General features: G+C 48.5%; 1 protein-coding gene across 3 annotated transcripts in view; it reads right to left on the bottom strand.

The window, feature by feature from the left end:
- Window positions 1-21,155, bottom strand: part of SYN3 (synapsin III) — a 456,423-nt gene that overhangs the window by 8,156 nt on the left and 427,112 nt on the right. For all 3 annotated transcript variants that reach the window (XR_014252562.1, XM_082421000.1, XM_082421001.1), the window contains exons 8-13: window positions 20,582-20,724; window positions 15,941-16,015; window positions 12,970-13,072; window positions 8,403-8,537; window positions 7,443-7,530; window positions 2,151-2,439 (exon numbers count right to left, since the gene is read on the bottom strand). Coding sequence is in view for 2 of the 3 variants with exons in the window: in XM_082421000.1 (XP_082277126.1) it covers window positions 2,151-2,439; window positions 7,443-7,530; window positions 8,403-8,537; window positions 12,970-13,072; window positions 15,941-16,015; window positions 20,582-20,724 (833 nt within the window). In the remaining variant the exon portion in view is untranslated. The remainder of the gene's footprint in view (window positions 1-2,150; window positions 2,440-7,442; window positions 7,531-8,402; window positions 8,538-12,969; window positions 13,073-15,940; window positions 16,016-20,581; window positions 20,725-21,155) is intronic.

Raw genomic sequence — 21,155 nt, 5'->3', positions numbered from 1 at the left:
CAGATACACCCATATGGAGCCAGCTGCATTCTGGCTGGCTAGAAGCACTAACTGTGCAAAAACTCATTTTAATCCTTACAATAACCCTGTGGTGTAAGTACTATTGTCCCCATTTTGCATGAGAGGAAGTTTAAGCACAGAGAGATTAGGTAACTTTTCTGAGGTCATGCAGCTTTCAAGTGGCAGAGCTGACATTGAACCCAGGTGGTCTGACTCTAAAGTCTGTGCCGTCAACCTCTATGCCTATTGCTGGAGGACCACTTGCTAATTTTATCAAACTAAAAATGCATTTGTCCTTTGATCCAATAATACCATTTCAGGTATTTTCTATACAGCTGATCCTGCATGTAAAAGAAACAGCATGTTTTCAAGGCTATTCACTGCAACCTTCTTTGTAAGAGCATACCACATTTCCATTTAGGGTGGATTAGTTGGATAAATTGTAGTATAACTATATAGTGGAATACTATATAGCTGTGAAAAGGAGAAAATGTCAATGAACTGAGTGGAAGAGCTCCAGGATTTACTGTTAAATGTAAAAGCAAGGAGCAAAATTGTGTGGACAGTGAATAATGCTGGTTGTGTAAATAAGTGGGAGGAGGGAATCAGAACATGTATTTCTGTATTTGCATAAGGAAACACTGGAGGAACACACAAGGAACTAACAAAAATGGTTACCTCTGGGGAGCAGGGGGCAGGAAAGCATTGGATAGGAATGAGATGGGAGTAAGATTTTTTTCAATAAAAACTATATCTTTTAGATCTTTGAACCATGTGAATGTATTACCTATTCAGAAAAATTATGGTTAGCATGACTCATGGGCTGGATGTCCTGTGTTCAATCCTAGCTCTTCTACTTCCTCACAGTGGAAACTTTGGCAAATTATTAATCTCTTTCTCTGTTTACTCATCTGTAAAATGGGGATAATAATTGTTATTAACTCCTAAGCTTGTGGGACTCAAAAAAACAAACCAACTAGGTAAAGTGCTTGGTACACAGTAAGTAGATAATAGACGCTAGCAGTGAAACGATGATTATTAATATTAGTATTTGGAGTTGAAGGAAGGGAGACGCTTTCCAAAGAAAACACATTTAGGGTCTCTCTTTCTGACCTCAAACCAAGAGACGGGCTTGAGTGGAAACAGGAACGAGGATGTATGTGTGCACTGGGATGGATCTTTACAAAGTGGTGGCAACCCTCCTTCCCGTCCCCATCACCTAGTCTTTCACAATGCGACTCTGCAGGTCCTCCTATCAAGAGTCTACTTCCCCACCTCTTTAATCTGGGCTTGACCACGTGACTTGTTTTTACCAAAAGCGTGTGATGTGATGAAATGACATTATGCGGCGTCTTCTAAGGCTGGACCTCGAGAGGCCTTGAAGCTCCTACTTTTGCCCTTTTGGAATGTAATCCTACCATGTGAGGAAGCTGGGCCCAGCCTGCTGGAGGATGAGGCCCAAGGGGAGAGAGAGGCTCAGCTGACAGGCAACACCAACAACCAGATGTGTGCAGGAGGCCCTCTTGGACCATCCAGCCCCAGGTAAGCTGCCAGATAACTACAGTCATATGAGTGATCCCAGGAGAGTAGGGTTGCTAGATTTAGTAAGTAAAAATACAGGACACCCAGTTAAATTTGAAATTCAGATTAAAAACAATTACTTTTTGAGTATACGTATATCCCATGTAACATTTGAGGACATACTTACGCTCAAAATTATTCACTGTTTATCTGAAATTCAAATCTAACTGGTCATCCTATATTTTTTCTGGCAACTCTACAGGAGAGACCAGCAGAAGATCCTCCCAGCTGAGCCAAACTCAGAACGAATTGCTAAGCCAAAAAATTATGAACAAAGAAAATGGTTGTTTTCTTAAGCCACTAAGTTTCAAGGTGATTTGTTATGCAGCAAGAGATAACTGATGCATGTATACATGGAATATCACAGTGGGACCTAATCTATCCTCTCACCTTTCTGGGCCCTGCCTGCCATCCCGGTTCCATCCTCTGGGCTTCCTTCTACCCATTTAAAGTCTGGGTGAGGCCTTGGTGGGTCTTCCTCTGTCTCCGAGTCCCTGACCCTGAGCCAGCCCAGCTCTGTCCACACCCCAAGTCCACCCTATGCCCTTCCCAGTTCCCAAAGCACTTACTTGAGATGGGGGTGGGGTGTTGCTGGTTTCTTGGACTCTTCACCCTGTTGGGAGGTGCTGCGGCCCTGCAGGGGGGGCCGGGGCTGTGAGGTAAGGGTGGTGCCTGGCTTGACCTGGTTTGGAGAGCTGCCTCCAGATGTGCGGGATAGCTGTGGAGAGCCTGGTGACCTCTGCTGCTGTGGAGATCCAGATGAGGGGCTCAGGGGTTGCTGGCCTTGCGGGGAGAGCCTCTGTTGCGAGGGGCTTCCAGATCTCGGGGGCTGAGGAGACTGAGCTTGGCGAGGGCCCCCTACAGGGAGAAAAAAATTATTACATTCAATTTTTTTTGGGATAAATATGGCTGTGCACAAGTGTCGCTTCAGGGATGTTCATTACAGTGTTTTTCATTTTTTTTTTTAAGATTTTTTTGATGTGGCCCATTTTTTAAAAGTCTTTATTGAATTTGTGACAATAATTGCTTCTGCTTTATGTTTTGGTATTTTGGCCACGAGGCATGTGGGATCTTAGTTCCCCGACCAGGGATTGAACCCGCACCCCCTGCTTTGGAAGGCGAAGTCTTAACCGCTGGACCGCCAGGGAAGTCCCTACAGTGTTTTTCGTAACAGTGAAAAACTGAAAACAATACAAATGCCTAACTGTAGGGGAACTGACTAGGAACATTAAGATAAATTCATATAACGGAATATGCTATGGTCATCACGTATGACGTGGCAGAATAATATTAAATGACATGGGATGTTGTTGATAAGCAGCTTATAAAACAGTATTTGCAGTTTAATTCCATTTTGGCATGTATATATATAAAGTTATGTAAAAAAGAAAGACTGTAAGGTTATACATTAAAACCAGTGTGTCTCAAACTTTAATGGCATATGAATCACCACTCATCTTGTCAAAATAAAGATTCCGATACAGTAGGTCTTGAGCGGTGTTATGAACCGGATTGTGTCCCTTCACAAAATTCATATGGTGGAGTCCTAACCCCTGGTGTGACTGTATTTGGAAATAGGGCCTTAAAGGAGGCAACTATTGTTAAATGATGTCATAAAGGTGGGCCCTAATCCAATAGGACTGGTGTCCTTATGAGAAGAGAGAGAGAGAGAGACCAGGGACCTGCACACACAGAGGAAAGGCCACGTGAAGACACAGTGAGAAGGTGTTGTCTGCAAGCCCTGGGGAGAAGTTTCAACCCTGCTGGCACCTTGATCTTGGACTTCCAGCCTCCAGAACCATGAGAAAATAAAGGTCTGTTGATGAAGCCACTCAGTCTGTGGTATTTTGTTACAGCAACATGGATGGGGTCTACGTTACTAACAAGCTCTCAGGTGATGCTTCTGCTTCCCATGCTTCGAGTAATGAGGCACTGAGCAATGATTTTAAAAGTGGTGGGATGATGAGGGACTTAAATTCTCTTCCTTTTGCTCACTGATGTTTTCCACACTGAAGATGTATTACTTTTGAAACAATGAAAACAATTATCCCTTACTTTTGGATAGCTCTCTAATCTTTTCTAAGAACTTTCAAAAGCAATATATCATTTGATCTAGAGAGAGGCCGGTAGGGAAGATACCATTCTTCTCATCAGGTTGAAGTGGAAACAGCCTCATTAAGGTTTCATAACTAGAAGGGGTAACCACGGAAAGCCCACAGAGGAGCTTGGCTTCACCCTGTTGCTGCACAGAGCATATAGGCGTTCACCTACAAGCGAAAGGACATCTTAGCCTCCCAGAAATGACTTTGAGTGGAATTCCAAGGCTCCAAGCAAGCAAGGTGCACTCTCCTCACCCTTGAACCCAGGTGTCAGGACTGCTGATTGTGAAATGCATCTTGGCAAAGCAGACTAGCTGCCTGCTGCTCTCCATCCCAGGATACAGCGGCTCCTGGGAAGGTGGGATGCAGCGCGGTGATTCTCGCCATGCTTTGTTGAGAGGATGGGAGACTGAGAGTTTAAAAAGGGCTGGAGCTCAACTCTGAGCCCTTTCATAATGTGGCTTCCACTTGTGTGAGCTCCCCAGGTCTCTACTGTGTCCTCTCTATCATGTCCCGGCCTTGGGCTAGGCACCCTCGCAGCTTGTGGGTTAGGCATTATCATCATCCCCATGTTACAAAGAAACTCAGTCCCAGATATACTGCGACTTGCTTAAAAAGTGTCACTTCTAGTAAGGGGAAGAGCCTAGACTCAAACCTAGATCTCTCTGACTCAAAGCTCTGTCTTCTTTTGTTTCCCTTTTTTCCTTTCTTTACTGTACCACACAGGGCAGCACCTTTGTGCAAATTAAGAAAAAGGTGCTTTCCCCCAGTGGTGGCCGCTCTGAGCCTGGTGCAAAGGGGGCAAGGACTAGATTTCAGCTGGCCTCCCCCCTCAGACTGTCTCAGCTGGGCCCTGTGTGGAGGGCATGACCTGCATGTCTGGTGGCCCTGACACCATACAGGTACCAGAGCCCCAGGTCCTTGCCATTAACCTGCCACGTGACTGTGGGTGCGTCACTTCTCCTCTCCGGGCCCTTGTTTGGAAATGAGGTCGTTGGACTAGACGTCAAACGACCCTCCACATTTGAACATCTTTGTGAGCTTGTGCAACACTTGTGCAACACTTTCCAGGTTGGACTGAACTGCAGCTCCAGTCTAGCAACTGACTGCACACGGCTTGATTCATGACTATATGTCCCAGTAAATTGGAGCACCCAGTGATCGCAAAACTCAAACACCTATAGGGCCAGGCAGATACATAAATAAATAAAGCAGGAGAGTGTCAGAAAAATCACGTGGCTTTAAAAAATTTTCCCACTTGAGATACACGGTTCAGAGACTTATCTCTTTAAAGAGGTGCAAGCATAAAGAAAATGGCAATTGACACTGTGTCACCGTGGAAGTGACACTAGCGAGGAAGGAGTAGGGCCTGAGGCAAACGGAGGAGTCCTTGCCCTGTCAGTGGACATTTGCTACGTAGCAAGCAGGCCCACTGTTTCTAGAGCTCCTGCTCTATGAAGAGAAGCTGGAAATCTAGATGTTTATGTAAAAGCTTCTGATTTTTAAATGTTGGTTTACTTTTTTGTTTTTTAAACCCATTGTAGGTCCAAAAAAACATGTTTTCTAGTTTTATCTTAAATCCCCCTCCCCCGCCGCCCCACCTCTCCACACTCTGCTCCTCGAGACTGATAATATCTTGGAAAATCTGGATACTCATTCATTCATTTATTAACTATTCGTTCAGTCCCTATTATACAGGTGGGATTCATCAAGAGACACTAATTTCTTTCAGCTTCTCGGCAAAGCAACAAATTTAGTATTTTTTGTTTGAGCACATACAGAAAAAAAATTAAATGTAGAAAGTATTTGCCTTAGCCCAGGATTGGTGCTAAAAAAAGATGATGAGCTTCCTTAAAAGAGACCTTCACTTTTACTGAGTTGAAAGTGAGTAGTGAGTTCAAAAAACAAGTTAATAATGTGATCTTGTTATTTTGGGAACTCAATGAAAGCACTGTGTTTTAATTAGCCTTGTTATTTTTAATCTGAATGTTAATTCAATGAGCATTTTCTTTAATTATCCTAATTGGTTTTAAATTGATTGTTTTTCAACTCACTAAACGTGTGTTTAGCCTCATGTTGCTTAAAATATCTCTTTATCGAGTGTGTCTCTACTCTGGGCCGGAGAGGAAACCAGAATACAGTAGCTCTCTGTTTTAAAAGTACTCGGTTCAAATGTGGTTGAAAAAGTAAGTCCTGGGGCAGAGTGAGAAAGGCCAGGGTAGGGCAGAGGCACAGTCAGAGCCTGGCAGGGTGATGAATAAGTTGTTTTTGAACATTTATAATTATAGAATTATCACCAGGCAGGAGGGCAGTGGGGCTGCTTTAGTTATAAGGATTGTTATGATAACAACCATTAAGGACAACATGTATATTATAATTGTTAGTAAGACACAAAATATTAATAGTGAGTTTTTAATAGTAAAGGTCATATAAACAGTTATTAACAGTATATTAGTAGTAGTAAGAGCTAGAACCTACTAAGCACTACCTCCACGCCGGGACACCTTGCTAACTGCTTCACCTGCATTATCTCACGGGAAGCTTCCCATTACTAACGGGGCAGCTGTCATTTCCTCCTTTATCACTGGGGAAACTGAGGCTCCGAGAAGTGATGTAACTTGCCTAAGTCTGCCAGGGTACTGAGACATGGAAGTGGATTCAAATAGGTGTTTATCTGCCTGAAGAAGAAGCCAGTGTTCTTTGGCACACAGTTATGTAAGTCATGCAATTTCCCTTTTCTTAAATGCTTTCTGCTTTTCCAAGAAGAGAAGCACAGACAAGAAAGATGAATGGGGTGTTTTATCTAAGACCTTTTGAAGAAGAAGCCATTTAGTGCCCAAGGCCAATCTTCCCAAGAAGCAATGTATCCGTTACTTTGATAAAAGCGACTGGGAAGGCCACAGTGTGATAGTAATGTTTCTTTCTGATGAGTCTTAAAGCAGATCCTTAAAAGATCGACGTGAAAATGCCTGGCCTGGCTTCTTGGTGCGAAGCGGTCCTGAGGCTCCAAGCTGGCACTAGAGCAGTGAGTGTGCCCGGAAAGCTCTGACTGCGGGAGAGGACATGGGCTGACTTTCTCCCCAGGCCTAAGCGTGAGAACACCGGAGCAGCTGGCAGCCTGAGAGAAGGGTAGTTATTGCCACGATTTCTTTTCATCTTGTCATCAATAGTTCATCCATTCTCTAATAAATGGTGGCATTTACATAGTAATGCTGGGATATTTTTTGAGGAACAATTCCAATCGACAAGGCTCTGTATAACGTTCCGTTTTTCTTTCTTTCTCACTCTAGCTGGTTGGCTCATAAATCTATAATCAGGCACTGCTAGCGGCTAGGAAACAGACAATTTCTAGAAGATCTGAAAGGCCAGACTTGTAAACCTGCCATTTTCTTGTGCTTCCTTGGACAAAGCCTCAACACCCATCTCTGTAAAAAGGAAATACTGTTGTTTTCACTGTTGACAACTTGGGAGGCTGAAAATGAGAAAACAAATGGGAAAGTCCCTAGTACAGTGCCTGGCACATATTAGGTACTTAATACATTTACTGTCTGTCTTCCTTTCCTCCTTTTCTGACTTTAAGGGGGTGACAAACCTCATGGTCTCTTTCATTCTGCATACAGAGCGAGGACACATATCTGGGGATAAAGTATTAAGATGGAGTGTTCCAGAGCGCCTTCTGGAAGTCACGCGTGGACCCCTCAGTGCATTCCAGCATGCTTGCTGGACGGTTTCTCTCAGTGCGTGGCTCATCGTGGGCCCTACCTTGTGTGGGGGGCCGTGGCTGAGGCTGTCCGAGCGGAGGCCCAAGCTGGGCTTGCCCGGGGGATTTTGCTGGTTTAGTCTGAGGAGCCTAGAGCAGAAGAGAAAAGAAGCCTGTTGTGATCACCACAGCCATTTACTTCCTGGGTAGGAGGGCAGGGTTTACAAACATCTGTTCACTACTGAGGTAAAACTTACATAATGTGCACAGTTCTTAAGTGTACAGCACAACGAGTTTTCACAGGTGGATACACCTGTGTAACCACCAAGCAGGTCAAGACAGAACATTTCCAGCAGAGAAGCCTGCTCCGTGCCACCTCCCAGCCAGCAGCCCCCTCGAGCATGACCGTCATTCTGACATCTGTTATCACAGGTTTGTTTTTGTGGGGAAAGGGGGAGCAGGTTTTGCGACTTGCTCTTCTAGAAAGCTGGGGGGCTAGCAAGTTCTTTGGACAATAATCTGGTAGTCCACGGTGAGGACTGCGGAAGGGAGAAGCTCTGAGGGAGCATGTCGAGGCTGGAGGATGAGGAAACGGAAGACACAATAGTCCCTATTGACTGGTGCCCTGGGAGTATACAAAGGGCATGTGTGTACACGGGCACGTGCGTGCACACACACACACACACACCGCTCCCTGCTCAGGCCCGGGATGGGGGGCACAGAGGGGACAACTGGTTTCTTATGCTAATAATCTCTGCCTACAGACACCCAAAGCCCAGTTGAGACAAGGTTTTTCTCCCCAGGATGCTGAAGGGAGGAAGGGCCTCTCAGAGCCTCCCCAATTCCCCCATCAGGAGCAGGGGTACAAGCTCTGCCCCAATCCCAGCCTCACCCACACCCCATTCCTTTCTCCCCAAGTTGGTTCCTCCCTGGGAGCATCTCCTCTGGATCAGGGCACCCATTCCAAGACAGCCAGGCATTTCTCATGGCTACACAGTCTCCCTTACTTCCGAGGACCTTACCCAAGGCCTCAGGGGCGAGGGCACTGTGCCCCCTGGCATCGGGAGTTGGCTCATTCTGGAGACAACGAGATCGGCCATCAGCTGTTTGTCCTCTTCCACGTGCTCTCCAATCAGGGGCATGGAGCTGTCCATCACCTGCAGGTGATGAGAGAAAGGAGTCCTGAAGGACCCTCAGGCCAGGGTAGCCGGGCAGCGCATCCCGGGAGGCAGGCTCAGAGCTCATGGCAGAAGTGAACACTAGATGGCAATGTTCTCCATGCAAACACCCAGCCCAGCGCCTCCAGCTGGGAACAACCCCCGTGGAGACATCCAGTTTCCTGCAGTTCAGTCTAAATCAACTCCCTGGACTCAGTTCAATTCAGTCGACATTTGCTGGACCTCAGACATGCGACTGAGAGCTGGGAGCCTTTGCTGACCTTTTCTGCTCTTTTCTTTGGGGAGCTGGTCTCTGCCCCTCCTTTCCCACCTTGGCCCCCACCCAGGATTGGGGCTGGCCTCCTGAACTCTGGCCCAAGGTCAAGGTTTTCCACAAAGCCGGAAGCAGTGAAGGTGGGGGGCTCGATTATGACCAAAAAAATAACAAGGGTTAGAGTCGACTCAGGGCTCGGAGAGAAGAGGGAAGAGGCAAGGCCTGTTCTCCAGGGCTCTGGCAGAATAAACTCCTGGAGAGGAACTTCTACGGGGAGCAGGCTGCTTCTCAAAGGAGGCACAGTGCTTACACTGGGAGGGGGCCTGAGAGATCATATTCGTACATCCGCTTTTCTTGCAGATGGGGAAACCGAGGCCCAGAGATGGGAAGGGACTTGCCCGAAGTCACGTAGGCCAACGATCCAGGTGATTCCCCGGGCACGGGCAGCTGTAGATGGTCTCGAAGGGGAGCGAGGCCTTGGTGGGCCCTCTGTCTCCTCCCCAGCTGTAGGGAAATCCAGCCTGTTCACCAACCCCTCCTCCCCCCGCCCCCATCAAACGCACTGTCTCGTTCTCCCTTTTCCCAAGCTGGGGACTCACCAGGTTCTCTCTCTTGTCCAGGTCCTTGTGCATGTCATTCTCTCTGCCCACTCTCTACCTGCCTAACCCCTTCTCATCCGTCAGGGAACATCTAGCTGGCCCTTCCTCTGGCAATCACTTTGGTCGTCCCATTGGAGAGCTTATCCCACAGGGCCATTGTCTCCTGTTGATGTGTGTCTCCCCAACCAGACGGTGAGCCCCTGGGCTGGGGATGGGCCCTGTGTCCTGTTAGACAGGTGTGCCCTCACTAAGTACCTCCTGAATGGAGGAATGAAAGGTCCCTGCAGTAAGTCCCGCTGATAACGATAAGGATACTAATAAGTGCTGTATTTCACTACTACGTGCCAGGCGCTGTTCTAAGCACTGGGTGTGGATGATCTCACACAAATCTCAGCATGGCTCTTCGAGATAGGTACCATTACTATCCTTATCATGATGGGAAAACTGAAGCCAAAGAAGTAGCAAATTCAAGGACAGATGGCTAGCAATCCTTCCGTGTCTCACCGATCCCCGAACAGCTCTCTTGTGGTAAGAACTGGGAACAGGAGACCTGGGTTCCAGGCTTCGGTTCTGCTAGGGACTTGCTGTGTGATCGTGGCATGTCACTTTTCCTCTGTGGGCCTGTTGTTTCCCTCAACTATCAACTGAGGGGTTTGGGCAGCTGCAAAGACCCTTCCAGCTGGGACTTTTAGGAGCCTGTGAGTCTAAAGCACCTACTATGGTGGGGAAGCTGAAAAGCAAACTCAAGGATGTGAACGCAGACTCTATTATGGATGGTCCTGAAAACTGTCCTCAAATTGAGCTCTCTGTTGGTTATGCCTGGGTTCTTGGTATCCTGGATCCCAGTGCCCGGCACATGGACAGTCTCTCGTTCAATGTGGGCTGAGTTGAGTTACAACTGTGGAGTCTACGTGTACACAGGCCTGTCCTTTCTCTTCCTGACCCCGCCCACCCCTTTTTGTTCTGGTTTCTGTTTCCTACATTCCCTGCAGTAGAAAACAGCCACCACAAGGAACCTGAGGTCAGAGCATTCTGGAGTCCCCAGGGTGGACACAGCCAGCGGAAGTGGACACTCTGCTCTCCCCAGGGAAACGTTTTTCCAATGAGCAATGTCATTCCCTGTACAGGTCATGGAGGACAAGTTCAAGGGTCTTTCCCCTGAGTATTTCACTGTGAGGATCTTCACAAAACATGTCCCACAAATTTTATGTTCTCACCACAGAGGTGGCTGAAGAAATCAGTATTTTTGGATCCCTTCTGTCTGTTTTCTTTCCTGACTGGGGAAAAATACCTTTTATCTTTCTGGTAAAAAGCTCCCCATCTCCCTTGACCTCACTCTAAACTGAAAAGCAACGGAAACAACTCTGCAATGTTTCTGAGAGAAAAAAAAAATCTGAAAAGCCATTTCCCCCGCCCCCCTGGAACATTTTTGAGAAGTTGTCTTATTGTGTTGTGAAGTCCAAACCCACAATTTTTTTTTTTTTTTTCCCAATGTGTAAGGTCTTTCATCCCTGACCTGCTGAATGTCTGGAGGCAGGGAGTCTGGGCCCACGGGTACAAATTTTTGTTTCCTAGGAGTGAAAGCTGGGGAAACTCAGATAGGCAGGAGCTCGGGGAAGGGAGCCAGGAGTCCTTCTTCTGCTGATCGCTGGTCCCCTCTCTGAAAGGAAGCTCTAGGGGCAGGGTCCCTGCTACTGTGTTCTCTGCTGCATCTCCATCACTTGGCTGGGGGTCTGGTGCCCGGAATAGGAGCTCAACAGTGAATGAACGAATGGGTGAATGAATCAATGACCACAAGTGTGCCAAAGCTGAGTTCATGTGTGGTGGTCCCATGAAGAGATGCAGAGGCAGGAAGGCCAGGAAGGGTCTCAGGAGATGCAGTGCCCTAGGCGTTGGTCTGAAGGTCCCAGGCATCCTCGTTCCTCCAGGGAGCAGCCTGGGTCTGGCTTGGAAGCAAGTGTACAGGGCAGTAGTTTTGCTCCTGGCCCCTTCAATGTCCTCTGAGAAGGGGCTGCTGAGGAGGTTTCAGGTATGGTGGCTGCTGAACTTGAGGAGAGAGCTGTTTTCTAGAGCAGGATTGAACCTGCAAATATAGATGCAACTCATCCTTGGAAGCTACCTGGCCTTCCGGGGGGTGAGTGTGGGCAGAGGGACTGTGTCCACCCTGGACTCCCTCCCCTTCACCTCCAAGCTGGCTACTCCCTGGGCTTGGGTGTGGATGCCCTCCTGGCAACGCTGGAGGAGAAGAGCAGGGCTCCCACGCCTCCAGTCACCGGGCCCTGCCGTGCTGTGGGTCCCGGGAGTGGTGCAGACACTCGGGGCTGGAGGACTGGCTGGCTCTTGTGGTCACCGCAGCCATGTGCTTCCCATTAGCCGCCCACACCCCGGGGAGGGGGCGGCCACACGGCTCTCCCTCACGTGTCTTGGCCTTGTGTCAGCACCGCCCCTCTGCAGTGGCTGGAGAAGGCCACAGAAGGGAAGCACTGGAAGGGGCTCTGGCGGGTGTGAGAGCTAGGATGTGAGGTTGGGGAGAGAAGGGAGAATTCTGAGCCAGAGCAGCATTTTCAGGGGAAGCAATGGAGAACCATGAGCTGTGGCGGGGAGGGAAAGGGAGTTAGGAGGGGAGAGGGGGCTGTGAGGCCAAGAGACTTGGGGAGCCATGGAGGGGGTGAGGGGGACTGTGGGATTGGGGGAGATAGGGGGGAGCCATGGAGAGGGGAGGGGGACCGTGGGATTGGGGTGGACACAGGGAGCCTTGAAGGTGGGAGGGGGACTGTGGGACTGGGAGAAGCATGGAGAGGAAGTCGTGGGGGTAGGGGAGGAGGGTGATGGAAGGACCACGGCAACCTGTAGGCGACAGCTCTGGAGGGCAGCAGGGGTGGTTGGCCTCTGAGAGGCATGGGCTGCAGGAAGGTTGAGGGAGAGATTCTGGGACTCAGAGCCCCTCTGACCTCTCTTACAATTACGTTTCCCTCCATTCACACCCCTTTCCTAACCTTCGGTGCCCTGAAGTTAGTGTACCACCCTTCCCTGCCAGCCTGCACACCCCACGTCTGTCTTGCTCAGAGCTCTGTCCCCAGAGCTACCCCCATGCCAAGCCCATGGGAGCCACTGGGTACATGTTTGCTGATTGAACAGACAATGGAATCTCTGCCTAGTGACCAGGGAAGTGTGTCCTCTTTACACACTGGGACATTGAGAAAATTGAAGAGGCCTGAGGGGACAGAATCTTGCCAACTCTTGGCCCGATGCTTTTCCCCTACTGTTAGGGCCACAGGTTGGGGATATTTGTTTAACCTCATGCCCAGAACTCTTGAGGGCCAGCTCAGAGCCCCTGGGCACAAAGGCTTTAGAGGCAGCCAAGGGTGGGGATGGGGTATGTGAGGGTGGTAGGTGAGAAGCCTCTGGGAGCTGCTTGCTGTGGCTTGGGCTGCATGTGCCCCAGCCATGGGCTAAGACACAGCTGACCACGCTGGAGGCCACACTTGGACTCCTTCCCTCTGGCATGCCTGCTCAGGGGCCTGGACAGCCCAGGAGGATCTCCTGCTCCACCTCTCACCTCAATGATGTAGTCTCTGCCATCCTTGCTGTGGACAGCCTTGACAGCGCAGACGTCCAGGCCACCAAACATCTCCGAGCAGCTGTCCACCCACAGCCTGTACCTGCAGGGAAGGATAGACAGGCAGTGGGCATGAGGGACAGGGAGCAGGGACGGGAGGCAGAGGGAGACAGAGAGACACAGACGGACACATACAGAAAAACAGGCTACGGGACAGACAGTGACACACAGGCAACCATTCAGAGATGGAGAGAGACAGGAGACGCGGCAAGAGAGACAGAAAGGCAGGGAGACAGAGACACAGAGAGAGACAGAGGCAGTGGGAGAGACAGAATGGGTAAAAAGGGAGGCAGAGACATAGATGGACCGTGAGAGAGAGACAGCTGGAGAACAACTAAAAGGGAGCAAGGAAGGCAGGAGAGAAGCAGGATTGGGGGAGAAGGAATGGGAGCTGGGAGAGATCTCAGAGACCTGACCCCACCCCACCTAGAACTTGACTGGCTCCCTAGTGGTGGGAAGCTTGCCTTGCCCCCATCTGGAGCCATCCTGGACACCCAGCTCCCCCTGAAGTCCTTTTCCCTTGGGAAAGCTGCTCGAAGGTCCCCAGAAATCCCTCCCAGGCCGCTCTCCCAGGCACAGCCTGTGGGGACAATGGGCATATTCTCCTCCTGCCTGGGGAATGCAGGCAGAGGAGGCTGGCAAGCTGCTCTTGCCTGGCCTGGGGGCTTGGCCCTCTGGACCCGCTGCTTTTTTTCCCTTGCCAGCCACTTGATGGCTGCAAGGCCCGTTTGCTTTGCAGGGGAAGATCTCAGTGCTGGACTTTGACCCTGCAACAAGAGGATGGTTGTATCTGGAGAAGTCTTCCTGGCCTTGCACTTGGCTTCCCTCATGGTGGCTGGATTTGGAGTCACAGGGGACTTTGTGTCAAACGTTCTTGCTTCTCTCACCACTCTCCAGGGTCACATGGGGGCACGCCTGCTCTGAGATCTATTTGTGTCTCTGAGCCATAAGGCCTGGAATGAGCTGAAGTGCTCTCAGAACCAGATCTCTCATCTCATCCGCTAATGCCCCTTGAGGCACTGAGGGTACTGCCCATGAATTTGCAGAATGGAAAGTGAATTCCAGGCCTGAGCAGACCCACTCCCATGGTAGGCTCCTGCAGAGATGGCCCATGTGGCCTGGGACTGAGCAGAGCCAGGGAGATAGTGCCCTGCTGGAGACATCTGTGAGTAGCTTGTGAGGCATTGGGGAAGGCTGGGCTCTCATTCTGGAAAGGCCATGAAGAAAAGGGCCAAGACTGTCCTATGAATGCCCACTGGGGGAAGGATGTGACTCCCCCAGACCAGGTGATTCAGTTGTGCCAGGTAATGAGCACAACTCCCCTGAGACTAGTTAGCATAGGTGGGTACCCACCTGGAAGGTAGCAGCTGCCACCTGGGATTGACTGGAAGGGAAGGAAGCCAACATTTACAGTGCCCCTCCCTGCCACGGCAGCACTGGGTTAGGTACTGAACATCCCTCTCTCATTCAGCCCTCTGGCTTGGGTATGTTAACTCCAATTTACAACTGAAGAAGTTCAGGAAGGGTAGTTAACTTACCCTACGTAATACAGCTTGGAAGGGGCAGGACCACTGACTTTCGTTCATGCCGCTTCCTCAGCTTAGAGCCCTGAACCAGCAGTCCCATGAGGACAGTGACAGTGCTACATCCCTGCCCTAAGTCTCACTCAGTCATCGCTGCGGCAGCAGGTGGACCCACTCCAATCGCTAGGGGCAGAGATGTGACCTAGGCCTATATAATCACAGCATTGCTGCTTTCTGGACCATAGTGATTGGTTCAGGGATGGTCATATGATCTAAGTCAGGCCAATCTGTGAATAAGGCTCTATTCCAGGCTTTGACTGCACTGCTTGGGAAAGACTTCTTCTTTCTGCTGGACTTGACACTGTCAAGATATAAGCCTGGAGTCATTATGGGCCACCATATGAATGAGCTGACCAGAATGAAACCAACATAGAAGCCAACATATTCTATCCAACTTAAGGGGGTAGAATAAGTTCTAAAGTCCTACCTGGAGCTGTACCTCTGGAGTTTTCATTGCCACAAGCCAGTAAATCCCCCCTTTGGCTCAAACCAATCTAATTTGTGTTCTGACACTTGCAACTGATACAGAGTTCTTAAAGGGAAGGAGTGGGTCTTTTCATCTTGGTCTCTTTAGTGCTCAACATACATGGCATGCAGTAGGCACCAATACATGTTCACTGAAAAGAGCTTTCTGACCCCAAAGCCCATGCTTTGTCCACTGTCATTGAATGCTTGCAAGCAGAAGTCACTGGGCAATCAAAAAAGGATGCGTGTGTGCTGCTGGCCCCAAGAGCAGGTGACAGGTCCTTCTTCAGGTGAGGATGGCTTACAGGTGTTGTTTAAATAAGGGAGAAAGACCTGAGCGACTTTCAGCCAGAGTGCATCCCTGCCACATTCATGATTCATGGGAAAGCAACCTCTCCCTCTCATATTGAGATAGGAATAAGTCTGAGAGAGGAGTGGACAGTCCAGTAACCCTGGTGCCCTAATAGGGATGCTTCCATGCAGCTGTCAGAGCAGGGAGAGACTGGTGAGGACTTCCTGCTCTCTTCCTACAGCAGCTGGGTAGGGCCGGAAAGACCCCTGGACTTGGAGTCAAGATATTAGGGTTCTACTTTCAGCTCTGTCACTGATTAGCTCTGTGACCCTGGACAAGTCACTTTCCCCCTCTGAACTTTCTGCCCTATCTGTAAAATGGGGTTATTTATAAAACCTGCCCTGCAGGCTATTATGGGCAGTAAAGGGGATCATGCCTAGGAAAGTACTCTGTGGGTGGAGAGACACTGGCCAAAGTGTGAGATGGCATTCATTACAGGATCCTTATTGTATCCATATCTATCTCCCACTACGGCTGGTGCCTCTCCCTAAACACCTCCTTTGCCTCTTACCTCTCTGTCATGGCCACCTGCTCCAGCATAGCAGAGCCTGTGTTGGCCTTCCAGTTTCCAGAGATGGAGGTTCTCCTGTATCAGAACAAATAACACAGTGAGGGCATTAGGGACGCTTGTCATTGATCTGCTTTCCTTTTTTGCTTTGACTGTTTGGCGGCTCTGATTCAAATATCTGGCTTACATTCTGACATGTATTCTTAGGTATGCATCCGGTCTTCAGATTTATTTTTCTGTTTTTATTTCCCTTTATGTTGACTGTCTTATTTGTTGGGTCTTATGTATCTTTTCCCAAGCCACCTTTGAAATATAAAAGTTAAATTTAACAAATGCCTACACTATCAGATTAAATCCTGCAAACTTTGGCCTCCTGTTTTTCAGAAGAAGAACTAGGGCAGTATAGCCCCCGGTGACTCTGGAATCTTTTTTGAGAGCCCCAAAATGTAGGAAAAATGATCCATGGAGAGAAGTGATTACTTTTGCATGGTGAAGAGCAGGAAGGCCTTCTGGCTCTGCCTGCCTCACCCTCTTAGGTCCCTTGCCCTTTCTCCAAAGCCCATGGATTTTTCCTGTGTGTAGGCCTCCACACACCTTTTTCCCTTTGCCTGATCCAGTCTTCATCTCCATCTTTGCCTCCCTAAGTCCTACTCATCCTTCAAGTTTCATCTGAAAATGTGACTTCCTGAGAGTACATCTTCCCCAGTAAGAACCCCCTATACTACACCCTATACCAATGTTTTAGTAATGCTCATCTCACTTGCAATGACTACTTTAGTGTGCTGTCTTTCCTGAGGGCAGGGAACATGTTTGACTCATCCCTCTGTACCTCTAGTGTCCAGTGGTCCCTGGCATGTAGTAGGTGCCCAGTAACTACCTACTAGGTAAGGGACTGTGTATGTTGAAGAGCAATCCAGATAAACTATCTCTAATGGCATATCTGGATTCAGCAAAGACTGAATGGCTTTAAGCAAAGTGGCAGAGGTAAAGCAATTTGTTTCATGACCAAGGGAAGGCATGTGATTGAGGTTTAAGGGTGAACCAGGAGAGGAATTGCTATAAAATGTCTTTCTAAAAGAGAAAATAAAATGTATCTGAGCACAGCAGATGCTGAGAATAGATGGTGGCCAATAGGAGACATAATGACTAAGCGTAGCAGTGACATTGATAAGCTTCATGTCAATTAAGGTTAGTTCAACTCAATGCAATTCAATTCAATTTGGCAAACAATCACCAGGCCTCCCTACGTCCTGGGTACAGGACTAATCTGAGTGTGCAGAGATGACCCCTTCCTCGAGTTGCTCACTACCTTAAAGGGTAGACCAGCCTAAAACCAGAACATAGGCATGGTAGGGTTAGCAGTACACATGAGGCATGAAGCACTCCAGGGAAGCAAAGGAGAAACCAGTCACTTAATATGAACCCCAGAAGGTAGCGATTGAGATGTGCCTGGGAGGATGAGTAGGATTCAATAGAGTGGGATCTGCACAGTAACAAGGGAAGGTAAGAACTGACTTGAGTCAGATGGATGCGAGTTTGAATCTTGGTTCTAGCATTTTCTAGCTGTATAACCATGGACAACATCTCTGAGTCTATTTTCTCATTGGTAAATGGGAATAATTTTAGTACCATGCTTATAGGGCATTGTGTGGATTAAAGGAAAGATTCCCATAAATCTCTTAGTACAATGGGTGCTACTATTACTTTTCAGTGAGCGTAGACAAGAAAAAAAAAGCATTCTAATGCCAGAAGCAGCAGGAACACAAGCCAGATTGGTCTCCTTCCAAGAAGATAATGATAGTGAGAGCTGATATTTAGTGAGTGCTTTCTATGTCTGGACATGGGTTTAGACATGGGTCTAAAAGCTTTATAAGCACTGGCTTATTTCAGTCTCACACAACCTAATGAGATGGACATTATTATTATTATCATTCCCACTGAGTGGCAGAAGCCACCAAACCATATCTGAGAAACTCCGTGCTCTTAACCATGACTCTTCATGGCAGAGCCCATCACAGGTTTGGGGAAAAGAGGTGATTGGCCCAAATGTGATGCAGCTGCTAGAATGTAGGATGGGATGTAGACTGTGACAACAGAATCTATGTTTATGACACACGTATGAAGCTGACCCCCTTGATCAAGGGGCGGGGGTGAGTGGAAAGGTGCTGCCTAAGTAACTTTGGAAATTAGTGGAGACTGTATGACTAAGTACAAAAGAAACTGTATGTAAGTCCTGTACCATAGTTGGTAAAGTTGTTTCTCATGGGACTACGGCTTGACAGTTCTGCAACTGTACACATATTCTGTGGATGAACAAAGAAGTACATGGGTGGGGGATGGTGGGAGTCAGGTTTTTTTCCCTGTTGGAGTGGGAAGTTACAGATAAGCAATCTGGGAAGGCTAAAATGAATCATGTGGTACTGGATGAAAGTCTGACACATCAGTATGAACTCTGTTTAGCTTTAGCTATAGATGGATATATGTGTGTGTGTGTGTGTGTGTGTGTATATATATATAATTACAGACGTGTGTATACACAGGTTGAGATACACATATTTATTTCCCAGCTCTGTCTGCTGAGAGGACTTAGAAACAATGACACCCAGTGGCAACAAGCACAAAGGCCCAAGTGCAGGGCAGAAAGTGGGCCAGAAAGGACGCTGAATGGTCATGGGCAGAGAGGGCGTTCTACACCGAGGTGTGACATCAACACTCTCCCTCGGATGTGGGCCAACCCAGGGTCCAGGAAACACCATAACTAATGACAAATTGGAGCTGTCGGGGCAGAAAGGCTCAGCATAAAGAATGCAGCAATGAGGTAATCCTCAAGAAGAGAAATTGGGACAAGGTGTTGTCAATGTCCAGTGGAAACGCTAACAATGAGGAGAGGAGGGAAATGATATCATGAGGGATGGTGGAGGCCTCAGGAATGCACTGGACCATGCCCTGGAATATTCTCCAACTCAGAGAGGTTGGGGGTGGCAGGGGGAGGTGATCTTATCACCCTGAGGGCCTCTGAGAGCAGTGACAGGTCTGGCCTGGCTCATGGGTGGAAGAGAGCGATTGGCAAGACTGGCCAGAAGTATTTCTTGGCTCCATCCCTTTCCTGGGCATATTTCCTTATAGGTCAACTGACTGCATTTTCTCCAGTTTCCCAGGCAATGGCAGAGTGGAGTGGTTGCAACAGAGACTGTGTGACTTGCAAAGACTAAAATTACCATCTGGCCATTTACAGAAAAAGTTTGTAGACTCCCGGTCTAGGCAATCCAGGTAGTGCAAAAGCAACCCTAGATAATACAGAAGTGGATATGTATGGCTGTGATCAATAAAACCTTATTTACTGAGACAGGTGGAAGCTGGATTTGGCCTGTGGGCTGTGGTTTGCTGACCCTGATCTAGAGCACAGCTCCACCACACAGAAGCAAAGGACTTTCTAACCGTCCAGAGTCAGCTGTTGCAGTCCTCAAAGATGGCACCATGCAATCAGTGTGCCGTATGTGCTTGGAAACCAGGCACCTGTTGCCTCTCTGGGGTCTCATCATTCCAAGTGGAAACAACAATATTCCAAAGTGAGACAGAGAGGACCTGGGGCAGATAAGACCTCTCTAAACACCAAGCCCTCCACCTGGTCAAGAACTCCCACTCATCCTTGTAACCGCAGCTCCAGCGTGAGTCATCCTTTGCCTGAACCACCCCTGGGATGAATGTGTGTTGGATTTTCGGGCATTCATCCCTTTTCTTTTAGTCACACAGTCTCTATTTCCACTGGAGAATGACCCTGCCCATATTGCATGCTCTCTTGGTGGGACTCTTCATACTGCTCACCTACCTTCCTCTAACTAATAAGCATGTGACCACAGTTGGATTAATCAGCACTGTTTCCACGGAATCACGATCTTGAGTTAAGCCCTGAAAATGATTAGGGCAGATTCACTTTCTAATGGGGTGCCGCAAAGACTGTATATTACTTCTGGCTACCCAGATTCTTGGGGCTGCCCTGGACCCTAATATTTCTGAAATTGATAATTTCGGGTTTTGTTAGTTAGTTCTGATCATTCATCTAATAAATTCCCTTAAAAAAAACTCCACCAAATTAGTCAGGTATGGTTTTTACTAATTGCAGCTGAAGAAACCTGATGTAATCTCCTACCTGAACTTATTTATCTCAGAGAAACCCTTTTGCAGGCCATAGCCCCAGAGCCATCTTTCTACAAATACAGGTCAGATCATGACACTTTTCTGCTCAGAAGGCAAGAGAAGAAAATTCACAACCCTCAGCAAGGCATTCAAGGCCTTCCTTGATTTGTCCCTAAGTCTCTCTTCCACGTATGTCTCCTATGACATACATCAGGTATATACTTGGAAACATGCCAACAGTCTTTCTTTCTCTGGGGGAAACAGGCTTCATTTGGGTAGACAGATTTCTACCCTGGGATAAGCCATGATGGAACATCAGCCTTCCGCTGTACTAACCAGAGAAGAAGGGCGGTAAAGGAGACAGAAAGGGAGAATAATGATGTCCCTATGGGGTCTCTGCTCTGGGGCAGAGAAGACAGGGCGTGACATGTATCTTTAATCTCCGTTCTTCTCACACTCTGCTCCTACCCTTCCTCCCAGCTCCCCAGCCCCTGCCCAGGGACTCACATGTAAGCTTTGTAGTTGGATCCAATTTTCTGGATGCGGATGTCGTACTTGGAGTCGATGAAGGCCTCGGTGGTGGCATACGTTTTGGCCATAGCCACCATGCTGGTGATGTCCTGGTAGTCATGCTGGTTTTCTACTTTGATCTGTGTGGGAGGATGAGGGGTTGAGTACCACACACCCAGCGTTCACTGGGCACCTACCCAGTGCTGGGACCCAGGGCTGCACCGTATATAGTAACCTTGAGAAGGTCACCTGCCTGGCAGGGGAGGCAGACCTAGGAAACAAGTCACCCCACCACTTCCTGTGGAAGAGAAAGGCAGCATTCCACTTGGGGAGTCAAGGGAATCTTTATAGAAGGGGTGGGCTCTGAACAGGGTTTGGAAGAATGAACGCGATTCTCACATGGACTACGGAGCAGGTGCATTCTCTGGAGAGGATGGAGGATGGACAAGGTAGAGGCAGGAGGAGCCAGTAGGGAGGGGGGATGGGCCAGTAGTTTGGACTGGCCAAGGGGGCAGGAGGGTGGGGGGGAGGCCTGAAGAGGGTCTTCAGGGAATAGACCATGGAGGGCCTC

Source organism: Balaenoptera physalus, assembly GCF_965194825.1.
Source record: "Balaenoptera physalus genome assembly, chromosome: 13".
Taxonomy (NCBI): Eukaryota; Metazoa; Chordata; class Mammalia; order Artiodactyla; family Balaenopteridae; genus Balaenoptera; species Balaenoptera physalus.
Note: the sequence above shows the minus strand (reverse complement) of the source record. Positions and strands in the feature narration are given on the sequence as shown.